General features: G+C 36.9%; 1 protein-coding gene across 2 annotated transcripts in view; it reads left to right on the top strand.

The window, feature by feature from the left end:
• LOC309437422 (cytochrome b5 reductase 4-like) overlaps positions 1–22,877 on the top strand; it is a 38,662-nt gene extending 15,785 nt beyond the window's left edge. Inside the window, exons 6-16 of one of the 2 annotated variants that reach the window (XM_082047836.1) lie at positions 5–59; positions 1,638–1,695; positions 1,811–1,904; positions 2,500–2,532; positions 3,205–3,327; positions 13,959–14,099; positions 15,293–15,445; positions 16,092–16,242; positions 19,820–19,906; positions 21,295–21,459; positions 22,256–22,877. In XM_082047836.1, coding sequence (XP_081903962.1) covers positions 5–59; positions 1,638–1,695; positions 1,811–1,904; positions 2,500–2,532; positions 3,205–3,327; positions 13,959–14,099; positions 15,293–15,445; positions 16,092–16,242; positions 19,820–19,906; positions 21,295–21,459; positions 22,256–22,310 — 1,115 coding nt within the window. In that variant the 3' untranslated portion in view covers positions 22,311–22,877. Of the gene's footprint in view, positions 1–4; positions 60–1,637; positions 1,696–1,810; positions 1,905–2,499; positions 2,533–3,204; positions 3,328–13,958; positions 14,100–15,292; positions 15,446–16,091; positions 16,243–19,545; positions 19,715–19,819; positions 19,907–21,294; positions 21,460–22,255 lie in introns of those variants that run through there. The other variant, XM_082047837.1, reaches the window with a different exon arrangement.
• Positions 22,878–24,282: the final 1,405 nt, after the last annotated feature.

Raw genomic sequence — 24,282 nt, 5'->3', positions numbered from 1 at the left:
GTAGGCATGCTTTCTGAGAAGGGAGTACTGGGTGCTTCTACTAAAGATGTAATGCTAAGGTAAACTTCTGTCTTCCATTGTTTGAACATTCTATTTAATAATTCTGTGCAGTTCTCAGTAAATGCTGGCAACTTCTTCCATGGTTAGTTCCTGATAGTTCGGCTAAATGAGTATATATCGTTGCCATACCCTTCAAGTAGGAAAGTTGAGGTTCAGGTTTAAATGTCTTTCCAAAGGTCATATTATCCCTATAGGCAGATGATGGTGGGAGTTTCTTGGCTTGGTCTGTTGTTTTCCAACACTTGTGCTGTCTTGCATTGTATACAAATGTAGGGCTTGTATTTGCAGGCTCCTCAGCCTTGCTTCTTGCTTCTTGATTCCAGCTGGGCTGATTACTTTTTTTATTTCAGTTAATTTGTCCATAAACATGAGAGTTGGTGTGCCTTGGAAAAGTACTTCATTTCAAGCTGGAATATATTAAGATGTGATAGCCATATTCAAGCTTCTACAATATGCAAAGCAGGCCCTAAACCCCTCTGTGATATCCCTGCTGTTGTCACTGATGTATCATTTTACCCCATGATGCCTTGAATCGCCAGGGTTCGGTTTCTCATTTTGCATCCAAATCTGCTGTGAATGTTTAATTTCTAGGATAATTACCTGCAGCCATATAAAATATTGGGGCTTGTGAACAACAGGCATGTGGCTTATCTTCTGGAGCGCTCCCCAGACCTCACTGCCTTTCTTCCTGTGTATGTCTGGTGTGTCCTGATGTGTGGCTGTAAGGTATGCAGCTTAGAACATGCTGGTTGTCAGGAGTGTCTGCTGGAGGGGGGCATCTTTCCTCTATGCCTTCTTTTCTCATCCGAGACTCCAAACAGTAGGCAGAAGTGGTTAGGACTTTGGGGAAGGTAGACGATACAAGGGAGTAACCTTGTTGTGGGCAGAGAGTTGACTGTTGCTTGCTAGGATTGCAGTCTTCAAGGCACTGGAGTCAGGTGAGAATTGCAGATGATGTATGGTGGAGAGCCACGCATGAGATTGTCAGATGTACGGTCCCCATGGAAAGGGCTAGAGAAAGGAACAGATTTTCTGGGCTTCGCGGGTAGGTTACTTCTTGGCAAGTGTAGAGCAATACAAGCAGTGAGCATTTGAAGGCTTTCTGTTTCTTACCCTGGCTTTATTACAAGGTTCGGGCAGCTTGGGAACATGGGAATATAAGATCTTGATTTGGGAAGATGAAGGGAACTGTGGTTTTGTGGTATGTGTATGGAATCTATAACTATTGGAAGTCACCCTGGCTATTTCATGTGTTTGTCTGGACTCGAGGATTTTAATCATCTTGTTAGGAAGGTTTGCATGCTGCAAAGAGGATGCATATGCTTTTTAAGTAAACCCAATGCCATATGATTTTAGCTACAATGTGCTGGCTATCAGAATGCATAATTAGACTGTTCTTATTTTAATATTATTTTCAAAATCATTGGCTCTGGACTTAATCTCTTTAAAAAATAGTAAATAATGTATTTGGTTAGTAAATTTGGAAAGAAACTCTTCTTGAGAACTGGTAGTTAAATATATTATGGTATGCTCAAAGAAAGTATATATTTTTTCTTTTCTGTATTTTTGTTTTACAGTTATGACTGGTTCCAAACAGACAGTTTGATCACCATTGTCATATATACTAAGCAGAAGGTAGGTGTATTTTACAAAAGAGAGAATTACAAGATCCAGTTCGATCCAGCTTGTATTCCGGGAGAACTTTAATAAAGTGGGTTTTTCTGTTTGTTTTTTTCATTGCCTATGAAAGGATCTGAATGCAGAGTTGGTGATAGTTGACTGTCAAGACAAACGATTAAGGGGAGAGATCATCATAGACGACCACTCATATCTTGTAGAAGTTGGTACGTACTGTGATTTTTGCAGTTGAAAATACTGAATTTTTATTCTATTTTATTTAAACCCTCTAATCAGGCCATATGTGTTTTACATATACCAATTAATATTTTATTCCTCTTTCATTAGAGATGAGTACTTTAAAGTACCTTTATGTAAAGGAATTGCATCTTTTATCAGCTCACATCTTCATTTGTTTAGTATGTACTTAATTTTTGACGCACGAAATAAGGTGTAGTAAGAAATTGATGTAGAAGTCATGTAAAGTTTTTCCTCACATGTGTTTTAGATGGTTATTAAAATGTCCTTATTCAAAAATGGCAAGTGGAATGATTTAGGTAAATGCAGGTTGTTATCTTTACTTGAGTCATGGTTAAAAGTAATGGGAAAACTGATGCCTTTCTTAACATTATATGTTAGGCCTGCAGAATTCCCTGGGACTGATATGATGCATGAGTGAAATTTCAGGGCCAGATAAAGATGCATAGGGTTCTAGGCTTATTAGTTCACTCTGTATTTCTAGCCTTAAACTATATATATATATATATAATGGGTAGGATGTAATTTTGGTTTTGCTTAAAATTGAGTTTTTCTCTATTTCAGACTTGTATCATGCAGTTCAAGAAGACTTGGCTGGTAAGTTCCTGCTCTTGCAGCATTTCTGTATTTCTTCTAATATCAGAACATGGAACTTTAACTGATTTTTCTGACTCATCAGGCGCTTTAGTTTTGCTTACCACCAGGTTCTGACACATCAGTTGAATCAAACCATAACATTAACAATTTTTTTTTTTAATTCTGGCATTTAGGCATGTGAGAGTGATAAGTTGATGTTCCTCTGAAACATCTGAGTATGACTAAATGTTAAAATAATTAGTTCTGTTTTGTAGTCATAAACTGTTCGTTGCTTAGACTGGGATTTTCTTGGATTTAGTTATTCATTCAAATGGCCTCGAAAAGAAAGGAAGAAGTAAATAGTGCTAGTTGACAGTTTCCGGTAAATGAGGACTCTCTTTGAGCATTCTTTTTGACCAAATGGACTGTGAAGCATTTCACAAAGTATTTAGTAAATGTGTTATGTTAATTATGCATATTAAGTTAATGCTTGTTGTCTTAAATTCACTGTAAAACATTATAAAGAGATACCTGGAAGTACTTTTAATTTGATATTTTAATTGACTCGATTAATTCTGTGTGTCTCAAGAAATGACTAATCTTACTAAAATTTCATTATAAGGGAAGAGGTTGGGGTTTTTTTTGTACAAAATGCAACTCAAAAGTAACAGTGTGAAACCTTTTATCTTTTAGTGAATATTACTGAAAAAGTTGGGAAAGTAGAGATTATATTAAAGAAAAATGATAAAATTCATTGGAAAATGCTGGGACAGCCCTTGGAGAATCATAATACATTTATCAAACGCACGGACAGAGGTAAGCATTTTCATGGCCACGTTACCAGTTGTTTAAGACTTTTTGGAGCATGTTAGGCATATTTAGTTTATCCCTGGATTTTCTTTCCCTGTAGTCATACTTTTCTTTCAGGAATGTTCTCTGGTTTTGTTGGAAGTTTCTCAGGAATTCTCCTGGAAACAGTTCAGCTTAGGGATGTGTTTTTGGTTTGCTTTGTTGATTTGTTTTGTTGTGCAGTAGACTTGGAGGTCATGCAGGTGTGTGGAAAGACTGGAAGAACCTAGTAGGGGAAAGTGAAGACTTGGGTGTTGTTGCATGTCATGGCTGCCTGTGTGCTTAATATCATTAATATCCATTCTGTCCATATGAAAACCTCAGTGCATGGACTTGTTTCAGTCATTATGGGAGTAACTGTAGTGAAGGAACAAAAGCTTCCACTTCCAACTGTTACTGTAGATGTAATGACATCTTTCAATGCTGTAATGTTGTTCCAGCACCCTGCATCTTGTAACTTGGGCTGTGATTAAATAAGACACTTCAAGCCATGTATAGGTATCAAAACCAGCTCTGAATAAGCTGATGTTTCTGCAAGAAGCAGTAGATGTTACCTACGAGTTCATTCTGTGGTAACAGAGTAGTATGAATTTGATGCAGCACTGAAGTCTATTAGCCTGATCAGTGTGCTACTTTTTTTTAACAGCTAAATTATAAATTTCTGCACAATTACATTACATTACATTACATAATATAAGCATGCTCCTGATGTTATTGCAGCTGCCCAGTTTCTAAAAATACCTCTTGGCCCTCAGTCTAACAGCACTCAAAAGTTGACTGACATTAGTCTACCTTATTATGTGTGAAAGAGAATCTGTACACTTTTAAGAGCTAATTAAATGTCGATCACCATGTCATATACCTCTTACTGTCTCTCAGTTATGCTACTTAGGCCATTAAATTTGAGAGATTTCTGTGGTACAAAAAGCAAGACCAACTACATGAAAGCACATCTCTTTAGCTACCTTTAGCTTATGTGGAATGTAATTTTCCTTCTGAGAGTTTCAGAAACTGTTGAGTCATCCACTTTAATATTAGATTGTTCAATACAATTCTCTTTATTTAAGGTGATACAGCCTGAAGTAATATGTTGTCCACTGTCCATTGTTCATTTTCTCCCTTATTACTTTTCCTGATTATGGAAAGCAGAAAGAGAAAACAACCTGAAAGAATAAGATGTGTAGAATATAGTGGCTTTATAGGTCCTTTGCAAATGAGGAAAGTGAGAATGATTGGAGCTATGCTTTCTAGATTATTATTCTGCAGTTTTTTCTGAGAAGTCATTCTCCAACATAGCATTTGTCATGTTATGCAAAGAAGCGTTATAGGTGTTGGGTAACTTTATTATGTATCACTGACTGACTGAGTTTAAGTTGAATCCCCAGAAAAGTTAAAGGGCTTGCTGAGCCTGAATTTCTTCAGCTTCCTGATTACCAAGGTGATGAATCTGGTAAATACATTGATATCTATGGCTTTTCAATCCCTACTCCAGAAACTTTTATTCTGTGGTTTTTCAATTTTAAACCCCTCAAATTTAAATTGAATTTGCCAGAAGGTTTATACAGGCAGAATGCTTAAGCCTAGATGTCTTTCTTTTATTCCAACCCTGTGCTTTCAGGTTGGCCCTGAAATCTATGTGTTGGAGCCTTGTGTTTACTCAGTTTAGTCTTAAGTAGCCACTCTCCGTTTCTGCTTAGAATTGTGCTCCCTTACTCTGAATTGCAGAGTTTTCAGTTTTGCTTCCACTTTTGTAGGAGCAAAATAATGTTATGGGTGAAGAAACTCATACCTTGTGCAGTGTGAGCACAGAAATAGTAATTAACAACTCTAGATAACTTCCTTGTCTTCATTGGGTGTGCAGTTGGTTTTATATGCAAAACTACTTTTTCTGAAGCAAAATAACTTTATTCTGGAAATAAAATAATGAATACCACTAGCCTGGTAAGTAATCCTGACCTCATAAATTCATTGATGCACTTCATACATGAAGTTAAATAGTTCTTTGAAGAGGTTAGATTGTTCTTCGATAAACTGCAGAAACACTTAGTATGAAGTGTGTTGCAGATACAGAGGTTCTCCTTAATACTGCTTACACTTCAGTTTATTTTGCATCAAGATTGTGCACATGTGGTTTGCCTGTTAACCTGTGCCCACACTAGGAGCACTTTTAATACAGGCAGAACATAATGTCAAGTACTAGTAAAGTACAAGTAAACCCTGCAGCAAGATAGTGTAAATGTGTATGCTGCTGACCAGAGTGTGATTCACATTAGATACTTGATCTCTTACATTATTTCAGTGTGTAGGTGTGATGAAAGATGAGCAAGGACTACAACAGGGCAGAGGAAGGACATACTAGCTTTGTAAATAACTGCACTTACATGATATACCAATTGCTATTAAAAAAACCCCAGTGATGTGTGTGACATAAATGAAGTAACTTACACCTGTTTCACAGAGAAGTAAAGTTCTGCGAATGTTAGTGTGGCTGAAAAGAGCAGGTAGAACTTTTGACACAAGGTATATTGGAATTTGAGTGTGAGCAGGAGAAGCAGAACCAGTGTTGAAGTAGCCCCTTGTGGGAGCTGCTTTACTTTCAAGACCTAAGCTGGCCAGTTAAAGCTATTTTATAGCTTTATACCTGGTATTTCTATGTGGCGCTACATAAATGTATATATAGGGTAGCACAGATGCATTGCCTTAAATATTCTTATTTTTTTCACTTGGATTTATGTATCTTCCACTGCTTACTCTCAGCATTACCTTTTGTTTCCCATGGCTGTGAGAACCTTGTTTCAAGACAGCATAACTGATAATTTTCACTTCTTGAAAGTACTGGAAAATCTGGGAACAGATTGGAAAGTACTTATGTAATATTGTTATACTCTTTATTTATTTATTTAAAAAAAATATTTGTAGTTGTTTTGCTAAGTTACTGACACTTTCTAATAAAAGTAATAATTTTACTCAGAATGTTTCCACACTTGAGTTTGGTGGCAAGCTTATTCTGCACCTGTGAACAGTAAGTGCTTCTGGGAGCACTGTTTATTTCCTTGGGTTTTCCTTGCCTGAGTGTTTCTGTAGTATTTCCTTGTGTACCAATCATTTGAAACATTTCCATTGTATTAAAGCACAGGAAGGAGGGCTGAAAAATAGGCAGGGTTGACACTTGAAAACTTTACTTGATTTTATGTTATTGCTTTTTCATATGACAGCGTTCATGAATGAGTTTGTGAAGAGGAGGGGTGACCACTATGCCCTCCTGAGCCCCTATAGTTCTAAGTTATTTAATCTTCATTTTTACAACAGCCAGATCTAAATTCTACAAAAAATGATGTTATTTTTCAGAGACAATGACATAATGCCAAGATGATACTGGAAGCCTATAATAACTTTATGCTATGAAGAAACAATTAGCATAAGCCCCTACTTTTTCCCCTTAAGCTGGGAAAGTCATACTCGCAGATAAATTGCCTATGGTGGACTCTCTAATTTCTGATGAGTTTAAAGTAGCATTTTGGTCAGTGTATCTGTTAATTAATGGGGAGGAAAGAAAATAATTGTGGAATTTCTTCAAAATTGAGGGGGATTTTTTTTTTTTTTAATGTTAATGGCATTATAAGGAACTACATTGTATCTTAGGATGTATCAGTAGATTCAAAAGAATATTTAATACTGCTTCTGCTCCTTAAGGAGGATTAAGTGCTTAGTTTTCTGGAGGAATAATTTTACCTGGCAGTATTGCATAGAAAGCACAATTCAATATAATTAGATTGTCAGTGTAGGGAAGCTGGTGACATTACTCTTAGGTAGCTGTTATGAAGCTGCTGATTAGGAAGCATAAACAAAAACTAATGGTCATAGTGCCAGCATCCTGGGAAATTTAAATGCAGTATTAAGCAAAAATAAGGTGCAACTTTCTGGATTAAAAAAACAACCAACCAAACAAGAAAAACCCAAACAAACAAACGAACAAAAAACCCACCCACAACATTAGCACAGTGAGAGAGAGCAGTTTTTTTCATAGGTATTGACATGATTTTCTTGTAGGTGCCTTTACTGCGAAATAAGATCGCTCATGCGGGTATAGGTTGTGATCACCACTGCATATCATGCTTCTGCATCAAGGTGGAATTGCAGCCAAGCCTTGGTGGGGACAGGCCAGCACTATAGTATTTTTACCTAGAACTGCAGATTATCAAAGATTGGTGAAAAGGTACCAACTGGAAGAATATTTAAATATTAGCTTTTGCTGTGGAATTATTGAACAAAGATAGCTGAAATTGTTTTTTATCTTAGTTGGTGAAAACAGATCTTTCAACTTTGATTTTTCTGCATTAGTATACTAGGGTTTTTTGTGGAAAAAACGAATTCTGCTGAATTTAAAAAAAATCAAGACCTTCACCACTGACCACTCAAAATTTCATTGAGTACAAATCTGCTCATGATGTCCCTTCCAAACACTTCATGCTCTGAATAGGAAAACCTTGTATGTACATAAAAAGTATTTCTATGTATCTAAGGCTTTTATTTTTGACTTGTGGACAGTTGTTCAGCTGTAGTTGTGGTCAACAGAAAGTGAAACTTTGAGTTATTTGAATTAATCACAATTTTTTTACTTCTGGTTTCTTAGCAGCTTTAGCCAATAGAATAAGCAACTGATGTTGGGGCTGTATGTGATAATACCTAATTTCTTTGTCCTGAAATTTGTTACAACACAGTAAAAATGAAATTTAAGGGAAGAACTAAGTAGTAGCATGCCAGTTCGGAAAATGTTTTACAGTAACTGTGTACGTAAGAGCAGTAGCCATATGCAAGTGAAAAATGAGACATTAATAGGGATGACTTATGGGGTGTGCCTGTGTGTTTTTCCCATGGAGAATAAACTCTACTTCTTCCATCTGAAAGTGATTCTGAACTTCCATTTAGACCCTTGTTTTGGAAACTAACCTAATTACCAACTTCTGCGCTCCTAATGAGCGTGCAACTATTTGCAGATGCTTAGAGGGTTCAGTAAAGAATCCAGGTGATACTGCCTGTGAGGACTGAAATGGGTTGTGATTGTGTAATGTGAAAGAATGTGTAAGTGAAAAGATCTTAGGGCTTTTTCTTTTTTTGGAAGTAATAGAAGGGGGAGAATGGTCATGCAGTGCTCTAAGGTACATATGCCAGACTTATGCTCTGATGGTGTGCTGTTTGCTGCATAACCAGGGAAAGTTTAGAAGGCATTAATTCAGTGAAAACTTTATTTTGGGAAGGGAAGGAGGTGATCTGGGAAGGGCATGGCTGACCCTTTTGGATAATAGGAGCTAGGCTAGGAGATCTAGTAATTGACTGAAGTGTTTGAGGGTAATGATACATGGATGGTCAGCAGGAAGGGTTCACTGTTGTCGTAACTCTGAGACTGGGCTGCTGCCAGGAGTGATGGGCAGGCACCTGCCTTCAGCTGGGTGGGCACTAACACTGTTTGAGGCTCCATAATCAAGTCACCTGAACAAATTAAGAATTAACTTTCAGTGGGCTGATGGACACTGGGTGGTACGTACTTGCTGAGGATGCTGTGGGACTCCCCTGCAAAAGATGGGGGAGCAGTGGAGCGATGTGGTTTTTATACTTTGAAACTCTGTGTCACAAGCAAACAGGTGAAGTTGCTTCCATAGCATTACCAGGATAGTGGCTAACAAGTAAGAAGAGTTAAGAATTGTCCCTGAAGTCTTATCATTGATGAAAAGCATAAAACATCGTTCAAGGAAAATTTCTTAAATTAAAATCCCTTTCATAATGAATAAGAATACAGTACGAAAAAGGATGATACTCTCCCAAAGGTATGCAGCATGTTTTGTTAGTAAACTACTCCCATGCAGCAGTTTCGTTAGGAAAACTCATTTTGTATGTGTATGAATCAAGGTGCTGTAGTTCTTCAGTCCAGCAGATGAGGAACTTTAGTTTAGAGAGCAGCATCTTTAGCCTGTGACTCTCTAGGCTTCACATGGCAAGGTTTCAGTCACAGGGGGGATGCTGCAAGGGTGGCTTCTTTGAGATAGGAGCTGACACAGCTTCATCAAACCTGACCTTCTCCCTGATTGCTTTCTCTACTTTGAAAATGAGGAATTGCTACTGGGCACTTGGATGATGCTCCAGAATTAAGAGAGCAGTGCCTTTTGCTTATGTATAGTAGCAATTCATATGTCTTTGTCATTGGACAGTTAACTTTCTTTCAGGGGATGCTGAAAGCAACTGATCTCCTTTAACTTGCTACTGGAGGCTGATGTTCTCTTGTTGAAAGGCTTCTCTGCATTGCCAATTGCCTTTGCTTGTGGCTTCAGATTTTATTTGGACCACTGATAATGAACTAATTTTATTTAAGACAACCTAAACTAGCAGGTTCCTTGGGGCTATGAATGTCTCTTTTTTAAATATCAGATTGAGTGAATCGGTACAAAATTTCTATATGGCAAATTAAAAAGAAAAAGGGAGAGGTAAAGGTTAGTTTGTTATAAGTGGAAAAGTCTGGAATTTGTCAGGTTGGAAAGGTCAGAAAATTGTCAGGAAACAGTGAATCACTGATGAATCATTTTTTTGACTTCTCTCTCCACTCCCACATACCTGGAATTAGCTGATCAGTATTGTGGGATATATTACCGATGTCCCATATCCTTTCAAGTAATTCTGAAGAATTGACAGCAGTCTTAGCATATTTATTTCTATCCTGTACTTTGCAATTTTCGTATGTATTGTTTTTCAAAAGAATGGTAGAAAAACAAATTACAAAAAACTTCTTCCAAAATTTATTTTGTATAACCAGAGAGCTGATTTTTGCTTTACTTCAAGATTGGTATGAAATGGAATTATTGCCTTTCATTTTTCAAGACTGTAGTCATTCTTTTGTTACATCTGAAATGTTTACTCATTCAAAATAAGCTGTTTGTAGAATGTTAGATGAAAGACATGAGGAAGCATTGATGAAGAAAGCTTTATTCCGTGTCAGAGGCTTTACATTGTGTCTCTGCAGGCGTTTGGAGTGGATAAGTCACTAGTAGGTATTTGAATAATATAAGAAAACAAGTGTATGCAGAAAAATGCCATAGCCACCTACTCTGGCAGTAGTGGTATGTAATGAATTTGATGCAAATGCATGTGCAGCTGAGATTTAGTAACCCGAATGTGTATTTCCAGGTGTAACTCTACATATTTAGATACGTTTATACCCTTGAAAATAATGCCAATTAGAAAGAAGCCTGGCTGTGCTGCAACATTGTGTTTAAACCCTTAACTTTTAAGCATTTGGTGGATAAATATTGTTTGTTTGAAAGCTTTTCTCTGTTTAAAATTCTTTTGTTTCTGTTGTGGTTGAATTGACAGGCTGTGGTCCTGTACTTACTGAAGAAGGGGATGTTAATGGTGATGCTGTTCCTTCAGGCAGCAGTTGCCTGCACTGTCCCAGAGGAGTCTGTAACTGGTCTCCTGCTGTCTTGAACTCTTCGGCTGGGTTTTTAATCCAGAATATCTGGGAACAGCAAAATGTTTGTGATAAGGATACTGCAGTACAGATAAATTAAATGGAAAATGATAAGCCATTAGATGAAGTTACCAAGTCATTAAATGACTTTTGGAGAATGCTGGGGAAGGAGAATGGACAGGCTAGCTTATTGAGACCCTCTAAAGCCTCTTGTGTTGCTTTTGTTTGTTTGTTTTAAAATTGTTATTATTATTTTATTTTTGTTTGTTTTCTTTCTGTTGTTGTTTTTTAAGAAGTCCTACAGTTGGTGTCTGTTCTTGAACTGTACCCCTAGTGAAGAATAAAGCTCAGCCAGCCTTACTGGCTTGGGCTTCCCCTTAAGTGGTGCTGGTGGAGGTAGGAGCAAGGAAGCAATGGCAGTGGTCACTGAGCTGCAAGACTTGCTTAAAAAGAGTTGCTGACTTGAGAGAGAATTTTGTTTGAGTTTGGGATTTAGGCCATGTACAAGTGATGTACATTTATTACAGGTAGTCCATCCCTATTGAGAAGACAATCAGCATGTGATTGAAGTCAAGAAGTAAAGAAGCATGTGCTGGTGCAGTGGCAAAATACAAAAGATCAAGATGCTTCTACTTCTAACAGTTAAGACCTAAAGAAATATTAGAATCATAGAGTAACTCAGTTGAAAGGGACCTTTGGAAGTGACCTGGTCTGTCTGCTCAAAGCTGTCCAGTCAAGGTTTGAATATCTCCAAGGGCAGAGACTCTCTCTGGGCAGCCTACCCCAGTGTTTGACCAGACCATCCTCAGGGTGATGCCCAGTTGGAATTTCCTGAGTGTCCTTTGCATCTCATCCTGTCTCATGAGGAGCTCAGCTATGTAAGCAGTGACTTGAGTTCATTTTTCAATAATGTTGAAAAAAAGAGAGGGGAAGAACTGTTGCTTCACTGAAATTGCTTCAATGCAGAAAGTGTCATTAGAAGGGTGTCATGCTCAAGTATTCCCATATATGAACCTGTCAAATTTTGAGAGGCTTCACATGAACTGGGACAGACTACAAATTTTACATTGAAAATGGTAAGTGGCATGATGGGATTATTGTAGGGAAGAGGCGAAGAGGCTGCTTCTTTCTGCCGTTTTTTTGTTTGGTTTGGTTTTGTTTTTTGGAAGTATGAAGTTTAGATAATGCCACTCATGGGATTTTGCTGCTTGCTTGCTTTTTTAAAAAAAAAAAATCTTTGCCAAACTGAGCTTCCAATATCTTGTAGCCCATGAAACTTCCCCTGAGTTACTGACCTGTTTAGGCAGTGTGGTATCACCACTCTGGTATTTCAGGTTAGAGCTAAAATACTGCAGTGCTGCAATAAATGCTTAGCTGAAAAATGTTCTCCTAAAGGTAGAAGAGAAAAATTTGCTTCTCTTTATCTTCACTTTACACCTCTCGTTTTGTATCTAGATTTCTACAATATGCTAGCACTTGCCTTATGCAGCAATTGTTATTCCCATTGGTATTTTAGGAAAGCTGGGACACTTGTTCCCAACTACTCAAATAATAACCTATGGTGGCAATGTCAACAGGCCTGTATCAGTTAATAGAATATTGCAGTGGAGAGTTGAGGAATACCTTCCTGCGTTTGGCATTTGTAGCTAAATTAACCTTTCTAAGCATGTTTCTTTCCAGAATGAAGCCACTAAGTGGTTGTTTTTGCATCCTTGCCCTTTGTTCTTTGAAGTACTTCTTCCTTGCTGCTTTATCCCTACTTATGCTCTGCAGTTTCTGGTTGTAATAAGCAGGGCACAGCCCTCTGCTTAGTTGTGTTTTCAAATCCTCTCTTAGAGCGTGAAGTGGTATAATGATGCAGATTACACGGATGACGATGGCAGCTTAGTTAAACTGGGTGCAGGTCTGGCCAGCCTTAGCCAGGCGCTTTCCCAATGAGATTATCACCAGTGTAAGTGACGAGTTGGTACTCCTGCTGTAGCAGAGGCAGAGTAAATGGCTTATTTTGCTCTGAGTCTATTGTTGGTACAGGGAAAACACGTTACTTTGAGCTTCCATAAGATACTGGTGAAACTATTATAATAATTTCCTTTTGTCCCTGAACAAAGCTAAATATTCCTGGGTGTTCTTTTTGCCCACTCTTTTTTTTTAATCCCCATCATTAATTAGCTATTCTGATTGTGTTCTTTCACTGATTTATTTCTCAGTCTCTTGTCTGAATATCCACTAAAATTTTTCATTGCAGAGTGATTTGTTTGTTTGTGGAGATTGTTTGTTTGTTTTGTATGTTTTTAAATAGCTTTCTCTTCTTTTCCATCACCATTTGCCTGGCATTTAGATGCTGCACAAGTTGAAAAGCACTGTATTTGAAACCCACGTCCTTGCCTCCAAAACAGCTGTATCAATAGAAATTTGTGCTGTATATATGACTTTGTAGTTTATTTAAGTAAGCATGTGAACATATAACTGGAGCTCGTAATTTCTAGTTAGCCAAAAGGCACCAATTCAAGTCTGAAATATTTATTGATAATGCTGAAGCGTGTGTTGCCTACATAGGCACAGATATTAGTTTCATTTTATGTTGTGTGTAAGCATTGGTATTGCGTACCTGAAAAATTGTGCAAGGCTGTTATCAGAAATACTTGTGCTAATAGAAGTGAAACTACAACACTGAGGGGTGGGCAACCCAGTAAATGTGTGGAATGCCAGCTGGGTTTAGATAGTCTCTTACTGAGAACTGGGGTGCTATGCCTTGCTTACACTTCATTTGCATTACCCAAACTGGTTTTAGTCTGCATATATATATTTATGCTGCAGTCATATGCTGAATTTAGCACAGGTGCAGTGTAGTACAAGAGGTTCTGCTTTCTGCTGCTATTTGGTGGTTTTCTACTTCTTCCCAGTCAATGCTGTTAACTCACAGATTCAGTCTGTTGTGAGCCTAAGGTAAGGCTATAAATGAGTCCTTAGACCAAAATGAGAAAATTAATTGTAATTAATTATACAACAAGCATCTGTTTATAGTCTTTTTATAATTGTATATAGTGAAATACAGGTTTTTCTCTCTCTCTTATTAAAAAATGTATAAGAATGGAAAGACAGATTGAGACTCGCATAACAAATAAACCCATTTTTTTAGGACAGTTCTACAGAAAATGCAAGTTGGTTTCTAAGACAGAAGTTACCCACGACACCAAACTCTTCTGCTTGATGTTGCCTAAGAGCACACATCTCCATGTTCCCACTGGACAACATGTTTACCTCAAACAAATCATTGCAGGTAAAAAAAGTAGAATGTAGCCATGGTTATATTAAAATAAATCCCTTTTCGTAGTCTTGGGAGAAGGCCACTAATTCCCTGGTTGTAGTTAGAAAGTGTCTGCTTCCAGGATCACAATCAGTGCTTAATAGTGAACTGACTGGATTAATTTTGCTGGGAAACTTAACTATGGGGATGGTTGGCATTTACTCTTGAGCTTATCAGCTCTTTCAATTCTGCCTTTAAAATGTTCTCTCTATTGAAGTAGTGCTGTTCATCTTTGAAGGTGGGGAAGCCCATTGTATATGTGTTATGTATGATTAGTCATTTCCTTTTGGTTTGCAGCTTTTTTTGGCATGGGGAGGGTAATGTTGCAATTTTTTTTTCCTTCTGAGCGATTTATAGCTGTCATAGTAATGCTACTTTACACTTCACTTATACAGTATTCATAATAATATGAGATTATAAGAGGAATGCATCTTGAAAAGCATTGTTTAGGTGCTATTTTTCCAAATTTTGTTCAAGGCAAATGTAAAAAAAATTAAATGGGAGATCAAAAAAATATCTTGTTTATTTTTTTTTTTAAGGATACTTTTAAAAAGTTGCATGTTAATGATTATACTGGTCACTGTACTTGCATTCCTCTGTGCGTGGTAAAGAGATCTCTCAGAAGAATTTTTAAATAGCCTTTAATGGTAAACTGTTTTGTCTTCTTCCCTACCTAATTGTTTGCTGGTGTCCAACTCTTGCAATCTTTCTTTCTGTCATTATACAATAGCTTTTTGAAAGATAGTGGAAAAAAAGATAATAATGCAGTACTAAAAAACTGCTATTTCAATTTAGAAAAAATCAAGCTGTGATACTTGAAAATAAATGCAAATGCTTTTAGATTTTCATGTTCTTTGGGGATGACTAGATATTTTCTTCCTGTGTTTTGAATTGCTAAGTAGTTTAGAAATAGTGTACTTCACAGCGGCCTGAAGATTTTAGTTGGAAGTGGAAGGCGACTGTAAGAAGAACTGGTGCAGTGGAAAATAACATACTTGCGTGAAAGCACGTGATGGTGTTATTTTTATGGGATATACAGGTTATTTGTTTATGGTTTGGTTATTTTGGTTTGGTTATTTTGGTTTGGTTATTTTGTACTTGTTTACAGTACATTTGCTGGATGTACTTTTTATAGTATTTCAGCTACCTTTTTGTATTCTATCTAGGGACAGAGGTAGTAAAACCATACACACCTGTATTGCCTTTTTTGCCGCTGGATTTCAAAGAACCATCTTGCCACGATGGTGCACATATATATTTAATGATTAAAATTTATTCCTGCGGACCATTCACACAGGCACTTGAGCACCTGCAAGTTGGTAAGTATATGTTGAGGTTTTTTGTGTTTGGCTTTGCAGCGATTCTTTATTGCTTCACATTCACTGTCTGGGTATTGTGATGTTCTTACTGTTTATTTACTTATACACTGGGATGTACTCTTAACTTTTTTTGTTAAACCTTATTCTCCATGCCCCAAATGCACAGGCTTATCCTCCCTGTAACTAGGACTTGTCCATTACATGAAGCTCTCCTGACTGATCTTCCAAATGTGTTCATGTTGAACTGTTGAGATATGTCAACTGTATCACACACACTATATATAGTATATAGTCTTAGAGCACCTTTTTGTATTTTTGAATAAAGAAAGATAGGTCTGCTTTACTAGACTTGAGATGTACTTCCTTTTCTATTTCAGGTATAGTGGCAGGTTTTTAACACTGATTTGCAAATGCTTGTGTATTCATACAGTGTGGAATCCCTCAAGACAAGACATTTTAATTGAACATCTGTTCTTTTAACGAGAATGATTCTTGTGTGAAATGCGTAGTACCTTTCTGAAAGGAACCTTAATACTACAAAGGTGAAGGCAATATGAAAGGGCCCGTAAAAATCAGACTGCTAATGAGCTTGTTTTCATCTCCTTAAAGTTTACCATTCTGTTTGTTTGTTTGTTTTTTAATAAAGGAGACTATATTTCTGTCAGCAACCCTGAAGGTAACTTCAAGAAGTCACAAGTTCAAACTTCAGAAGATCTCTTTTTATTGGCAGCAGGCACAGGCTTCACACCAATGGTTAAACTGCTGGATTTTGCTCTGACAGCAGTTAGTTGCCTCCGGTATGTACTATTCTTATGATTTAACCCCTAGCGAGATTAATCCATAGGAAGGATAAAGCTTAATGGACAAGCCTCAGTGTTAATAAAACAATTGACAAAATAAAATGGCATGGAAGCATTTTTCCTCAGGCTGGTATGCTTTAGGGAAGAGTCTGTCAGAGTCTTAAAGAGCTTATGCATATTTGGTTGTCGGCTACCATCTACAAAATTGAGTGATTTCCATTGTGGGTTTTAGATGTGATACAAGTGGGCTCACTGAGGAGGAAACCTGAGGGGTTTTTGTTTGGAGTTTTTTTGTATGTGTGTGTTTTGGTTTGTTTTGGTTTTTTAAACTAGCTTTGCATTTGCATGCCTTTTTTTAGTATTGAAATATTTCAGTATAGGTACTGTTTTTTGGACTGAGGAGGTTTACTGCTGGTTAGTTATGGCTTCTCTTTAATTTATTAGAATAGCTAGTATATTTCTACATTTTTTCACCTGCTAAGCAACAGTAACACATTTTTACCAGGTCAGTTCCAGTTTTCACTAAAGTGAGACTTATGTAAGCAAAGCATTTAAGTACATTCAAATGCATTAAAAGGGTGTATTGCATGTGCATTCTTTACTCTGCTTGTAAAATCTCCAGAAGGAAGCACTACTTGTTCTTGGTTAAAATAACAGCTTGCTTTGGCTCCTTTTGTCTTTCAGAACCCTAGAACTAGTACTTCTGCTTGATATGATTGTCTGTTCACAACCATAAGAGAGTATACAGTAGCTCAACTTTAAAAGGAAATGCAAAATGTTTCTGTAGGGGCATACTTTGATAGAGGTGAGGTGTGCTTACAGTGCTTTTAGCAAAAATCCTCCTCTAGAATCACATCTTGCTGAATTTCTTAGCAGATAAAATTTTTGTCAATGTGAACTATTGTAATTTAGGAGAGTATAAAACTCAAAAATATTCCTGAACTGTGTTTTCTTTAAAGCTGTTGCAGAGGACAGTTCAACAAACTTGCTACTGTTTTCCTGTCCCTTTGAATTCAGATTCTTTTAACGGAGATTAATTTCTAAATCTATGTTTTATTCAATATAAGCACAGGATGTTTTGGTTCATTATGTCTTCATGAAACACATTTTGAAACAACATAGAGAGATTAATTGGACTTTAATCTCCATAGTAAAGCTAAGAAGGATAACATGTATTGCAGAAATATGTTTCTAAAAAAAATAATCTAAACTCAGGCATTATTCTTTTCTTAGTTTTTGTTCAGCAATTACATATAGTCCTATTTTGTGAGCAGAGAGACTCTGCTGTTTAGGTCTTCCAAAGTGTCCTGTATTGTCAGTTGTGAATAACATGTGGCTGGCTGACTTTGTGAATCCAAAAGATAAATCTGTCATCTCACATAAATGCTTGGGAAGCACTACTAAGTGAGTTTGCAATATTTTTTTTCGTTTTGAGGAGGAAACTAGTATGTCAGGTAAAGGTAGTTGTGATAATACAAAAGCAAAACTAAGGAGAACATAGTAAAAGATGCAAATCTCGACATTTTGTCCGTAACCACAATAAACAGAGTAGATAATGTATGAAAGACTACTACTGCACAGAAGATGTTTTTATCTACTTTTTCCTTGAAAGATGACTAGAGTGGCTTATTTAATTCTCTTCAGCACAATTTCTTGTGGGATCTCAATGCTCACGGTTAGCTTAGGATGCAGCAACATCTGTTGTCTTACCAAAATAAATGATTTTTTCCTTCTTTTTGTGGAAGCTTGCTAGGTGCTGGAATGATTTGAAGTAGTACAGGTTCTGTTTATATGCAGACACTTAAAGCTTGGGTTTTCTGACTGCTCTAGGCAACATAATTTCTTATATTTGCTCTTTAACTCACACTTTCTCTTTGGGGAAAATATTACAAGAATGCGTTTAATATATGTGTGTATGTATGTATTTATAGATTTATATATACTAGTGGTATACATAGGAATATATGCATATATAAACAACTTAATTTGCATAAAATTATCTTACTGTGGAAAGTAACGATTGCTGTGAACTTGGATTGCATGTGCTAGGCCACGAATTGAGAAAGTTGAGGAAGGACCTGAATAATGACAGACCTGTCACTTGAGGTGCAGCAGCCTCTGCCTGTGATGCTGGGCAAGTCCTGCTGAACCTCTGGGGCTGCACAGCGAGTGCTGGAGAATCCATCCCCATCTTCCCTAGGCAGCTTTTGCTGTGGTGTAATGGGCTTGGATCATTGGATTTTCATTCTACTGTTTAGCCAAAGTCTCCCTATCAACTTTTACCATAGGCAAGAAATTACAGATTTAAATGTGGAAAACGGTTTGTTCTCTTCCTGTCTGCAGTATCCTTTGGTGCATCAAGTCATGATGCTTTTCCTTCAGTGTGTGTCTATTGCTCGTCTCTTAGGAGCAAGGTTGGGCTCATGTAAAAGGAGAGGGGGTAGTGGAGTGCCTTGTTTGAGAACTGTCTGGTGAGAACAACCAGCAGGTTGAGCTCAGCCTTGGTGCCAGCCCTGACAGGTACCCGTGTGGTTCCTCAAGCATTTCTGCACCAGGTGTCGCAGAACTCCGGCTTTCTGCATGTGGGGCGCTGAACTTGCAGCTTCTGGCACCCCAGCAACATGTACTCTCTGCTCAGAGCTGTGCTTGAGGGGAAAAAACAACATGAACTTAAAGCCCTGTGGGGTGCAGGTCAGGAACTGCTTGCATTTAACAGCAGATCTTCTGTCTTAGATCAGTTGTCCCTGGGGTACTAGTCTGTTGTTAGCAATAAAGGAGAAGTTGAGTTTATGTGACTTTGTCAAATGGTAAATTCAACTTTGTAAAGTCAGCGTTTTTGTGTTTTACCTCTGTTGTAGTATAAAAATCTGAAGAGATAATAGCACTGACCTTAATGACAGAGCATTTATTTTTATGTGAACTTTCTGGCAAATACAATGCTTGTAAACAGTAGCTTTCCAGGAAAACAGATTTTATAAATCACCAGATAAAGTAAGAATAAGATAACCTGGTACAGAGCTGTAGTTTGCTCTTCAGGTTGTGAGTGAATTATATCTTCCTTCTATGGGTTTAGATTCTGTCTTTATTAAATTAACATTGACATAACCTTCCTGAAATTCTGCTTTCACCTCTACAAGCTGGTCTGTGTAATATTAAAAACATGTACAGAGTTCATATACGAGATACTAATTGAAGTAGTAGTGCTCAAACAATATTGAGAAGCCATTAGATAAAACTTGACAAGCTATACTATATTCTCAGTCAGGTCTTAGTAACCTCAAGAGACTTTATTTTTCTTAGGACAGCAGTTCCTGAACTAGAAGTTGCAACTGCAGACAGGGTTATGACATTTAGAAGAGAGGTCACAAGTCCAACAGACTTTCAGGTACAGCAAGAAAGATACTCTATCGAGTTAGTGACAAAAAAATTTGAGGATTGCAAAGTTGCAAAACAAACAGACAAACAAAATGTAAGTAAAAGGCTTCTGTATAATGCAGTAAGTTCCGATTCTTTAATGTGTTTCAAATAGAGAAGCAATCTGCAATTAATTTTTTAATATTTTTTTTTTCTAAAGGACAGTGAAGCTGATCTTCTTCAACAAAACAGAAGATGACATACTTTGGAGAAACCAACTTGAACAATTAGCTCTTTTGGACAAAAGGTATTTAAGAGTCTTGTGGAGAACTTGTACCATCCCAGCATGTAGGAGAAGAGGTCTTGCGGCTTAGACTAACTCTACAGCTTTGGCACAAAGACAGATCATGATGCAGGAAACTCTTAGCTAAGAATTTAATGAAGCCAAGAGAGATTGGTCACAGATTCATAGCAGCAGGTTGTGTCATTATCTTCTGTATGTCCCGTAGGAAATGAGGGATTTGATATGACAGTGTTTAATAGGTGTTTATTGGAGATGATATGTTAGATGAGGTGATCATTAAGACTGTCTAGGAAGCTTTTTGAAGGTGAAGATAATTAGCCTTAGCAATAGAAAACAGAGATATGCAAAGAGAAACACAGAAGTGATAGACTAGGACAGTGCATACTTGGAGCAACATTCTGAATTTACAGAGAAGTCCTGAAAAAGCCTCTTTGGTGCCACTTAGTTGAGAAAATGTATATATAAAAATTTGAAGTTTAAATTAGGCCCGTTACTTTCATTTTTACACTGTCTAATTGTTGCCTTTTTTTTCTCAGTTACAAAGTAATTATGGATTAAAATGCACTAGTGCACAGGTAATGCTAATGTAGTTTAGCAGGTCACATTTCCATCAGGAGACACAGGGGTATCGGGTTGCCTATTAATTTCAGTACTCTTGCTTTTATCACTAGATAAATTGTCACTGCCTAGATTTTACATGACAGAAGTGTGCTTTGTTTATGCTTAATTCTTAGTTGAAATTGTATGAACAAGTTAATTTCACTTGTTCCTTCACAACATTGAAGAGAAAAATCAATATTATTTCATTGCCTGGTGATGTCTGGCACATTCAAGGCTTCATAGTCTGGACTTTGTGTAAATTTACAGTAAAAACCCTTTTTCCTTTTCATTAGGAGCCACAGATACATGAGTGCTTGGTTTTTACTGAACAACTACTCTGTTATTGAGTTTTTGAAACCAGTTATAGTATTTTCTCATTAATGAAGTTGTACTGACATTTTCACAAGTTTGGCTAAGCATTTATATTTCACTACTTGTGTATTGAGCTACACCAACATTACGTAAGTGGATAACAGAACAATAAAATCTTAATTGGTACCAGCTGTTTTTCTTTGTAAGGTGAAATATACAGCTAAGACTTTTAAGACTGAAAGATTTGGTTAAATAATTAAATGCACAATACTGGAGGGGATTTGATTGACTTGATTGGTAGGAACAGCTAAATGTCTGTGAGATCTGATACTGTGCCTGTGGGAGTTGAGCAGAACTTCATTGTAGGAAAGCAGAGCAGAAAGTAATCGTAGGAAACACCAGTGTCTCAGTCAGCAGCATTTTGGGTGGCAGATTTCTTATCAGAGGCAATATTTCTGAAATATTCTTCTGCTTTCCAGGTTTGAGGTTAAATTCATTCTTTCACAACCAACAAAGGACTGGATGGGTAAAGAGGGGAAGATTTCTTCATCTCTTCTCTCTGAGTTTGTGAAAAGAAGCAGCAAATATTCCAAAGTGCTTATCTGTATCTGTGGTCCAACACCGTTTACAGAACAAGGAGTACAGTGAGTATTTCAGATTATGAACTGGAGAACAATTATTGTTTTTTATTTGATCACCTAACCATCTAGAGTGCTTCTGACTTGATAGTCTTTCAAAAAAGGCTTCACATTTTCTGATTTGCAAGAAAATTTTTTTAAATTAAAAAAAAAAAAAAATAGAAAAACACCTGGTATTATACTTGGAGTATATTTAGTGTGCAGCTAAGTAAATGTCAGCAACATGGAAGTTTCATGAGCTCTAGTCACTTGTCCAAAAGTTTCTAAGAGCATCTCTTTAACACGACTTTTTTTCCCCAAAGCTTTAAATGCTGCTTTTAATTCAATGTGTTCTAGCACAAGCACTTCTCTTGCATTTATTTATGTCTGTACCTAATACTTTCCTTATTTTATATGTCATATATTTAAAGATAAAAGGCCCTCTAACTTTCTCTTGCCTGGCTTCAAAATATTGAACCAATATAGATATCACTTGCATTTCTGCAGTCCTGCTGAAGCCAGGTGCATGGATCCAATGGAGGGTGAAATTGGCCAATAATCGTGCTACCTCTGGAGAAATCAGAGCTAATAAAAATTCTATCTGTATTTAGTTTTAGAAATTTTTTCCATATCCTTAAAGGTCATGTAGTACATATGAGTTCCTGGGCATGAAATGTTTTCTAAAAGCATTTGCAAAGGTAAACTTAATTGTGCATGTCTCAATAAAAACAAGATAGTGGTGCTGAAGTTATGTTTCATCTGTGTCTGTGGTGAGTTTTGGGTTCCAAATATTAATATTATCAACTTGATTTCTGACTTTCAGATATCTGAAGGATCTTGGATACTCCCAAGAAGAGATACATGCTTTTACTGCATAAACCCATATGAGGATATCAGTGTTTGTTTGTATAATTCAATCTTATTTATTTACTTTCATGAACTTAAATGCGAAGCAATTTTGTAAGACTTGAAATTTCATTCTTGGTACCAAACTGTTTCTTGGAAGAAATGTATCTTTGAAAAAAATTTATATGATGTTTTATCTTGTTTTTGTAAATATTTTTGGTAATACTTAAGTCATCCAGGGTATTAATTTATTATAGAGGGAAGCAAAAATGTATAGTATACATTATGTAAGATATATCATGTTGTTGGTTCATGAGAATTCTTAAATTTATGACAAGCACTGATTTAGTTTTTGAATCGAAAAAGCTTGTTAGTTTAGTTCTTACTGTAAAAAAGTCTTAAGAGCAATACTGTCTGAAATTAAATATTGTACTGTAACTCAGGTAACAGTTCTTTTTCATCCAATATCTCTGTTTGACTTGCAAGTGATCTGGATACATTTTTGGCTTTGTAAACAAAGAATCGAAGTACCTTTGGTGAAAAAAAAAATACATCAAATAATAAAAAAAATAATAATTTTACATTACTTTATGTATTTTTGTAAATTTTTTTGTATTTTCAGTTGATAATGTCATATAGAAAGGCTTGCACAAGCTTAGGACACCAGCTGAGAACTCAGAACAGATGCACAGGGTCATCGTCTCCCACAAAACTTGCTGTGTGGCCTCACTAATGTCAGGCATCCTGTGCCAGGAGACATTCTGAGGGTAAAGACACGACAACTTGTGGCCTGCAGATACCAGGGTAAGGGCCACAGAACTACCCAGAAATATTTGACAGATTGCAGTAGTATTAAATGAGGTTATTTGAATTGGTAGGGTTTTTTTCTCCATTATTAAAAGTATGTTATCATGAGGCAGTAATCTGGTGTCTAATAACAGTTCAGAGAAAGAAGCAGCAGAGCAGCTTCCCCCTTTGTAGATGTTGTCAGGAATATCTGTAGGCATTGCTCCATGTGACATCTAGTAGTGTTTACATCTTGTGTTGTGTCGAGTGGGTATTTCTTCCTCCGAAGAAGCCAGTGTTCATGAAAAATGTTTTCATAATACCCTGAAAGGTTAAATTGCTCTCTCACAGTGACTGGCTATGCTAAGCTGAGCTGTCATCTCTTCAGTGCCTTCTGTTTTATTAGTCTTGAAGTTAGAAAAGGATCTGGTTGTCAGTCATTGCCCGTAAGTCACAAGTTATTTGAGAAGAGACAGTGGTTGTGTCATCACTTGATCTAGAAGGATCTAAATGTTTTCAGTTATAATTTTGCAATGTATTATTTGTGGAGATTTTTGCTGCAGAGCTCTGAACAGGTTTCTCTTCTGCTGAGCAGAAATGTCAGTGCTATGCTGGAAAAACAAAACACGCATTGAATTTGGTCATTTTTACTGTCACAAACATAAGATCACAGTGGTGACTTTAAAAACTACATTTTTATGTTAATGACTAAACCTTACATCTTCCATAGGATACCAAGGAATTTGTCCTATTCCCATCTCCCAAGATCTAATGGGATGGTCTCCTTTGTAAAAGAATGTAATTAATTGCCTCCCTTTCAGCCTTCTTGGTGTCAGCAGGTTACTTTGCCAATATCCTGCCCTTTGTGCTCTGATTGTCCTTATCTGTCTTTATCCAGAAGGACAAAATAAAGCGTTTTGGATAAGCAGCTGTTGTGACACAGTACATCAAGGGTTTTATCCTATGCCTTAGGGCATACGCTTTTTTTGTCAATAGATGATGACTTCTCAAAAGCTTTGAGCAGTCCATGTGGTGCTCAAGGATATGGAATTACCTCAGAGAAGGTCTAGAAGCTTGTGTAGTCAGTGTGTATCTCCTTTAGCTTCTGAAAGTTTGTTTTCAGTCTTGTGTGCTACTGGTAATTGCTGTTTACAGTTGCAGTCTGAAGAAAGTTTTGCTCTCGGAGACTTTAAGACTGTCATCCTGAAGCAGGGAACA

The sequence above is a fragment of the Streptopelia decaocto genome (assembly GCF_964273445.1).
Source record: "Streptopelia decaocto genome assembly, chromosome: 3".
Classification (NCBI taxonomy): domain Eukaryota; kingdom Metazoa; phylum Chordata; class Aves; order Columbiformes; family Columbidae; genus Streptopelia; species Streptopelia decaocto.
Note: the sequence above shows the minus strand (reverse complement) of the source record. Positions and strands in the feature narration are given on the sequence as shown.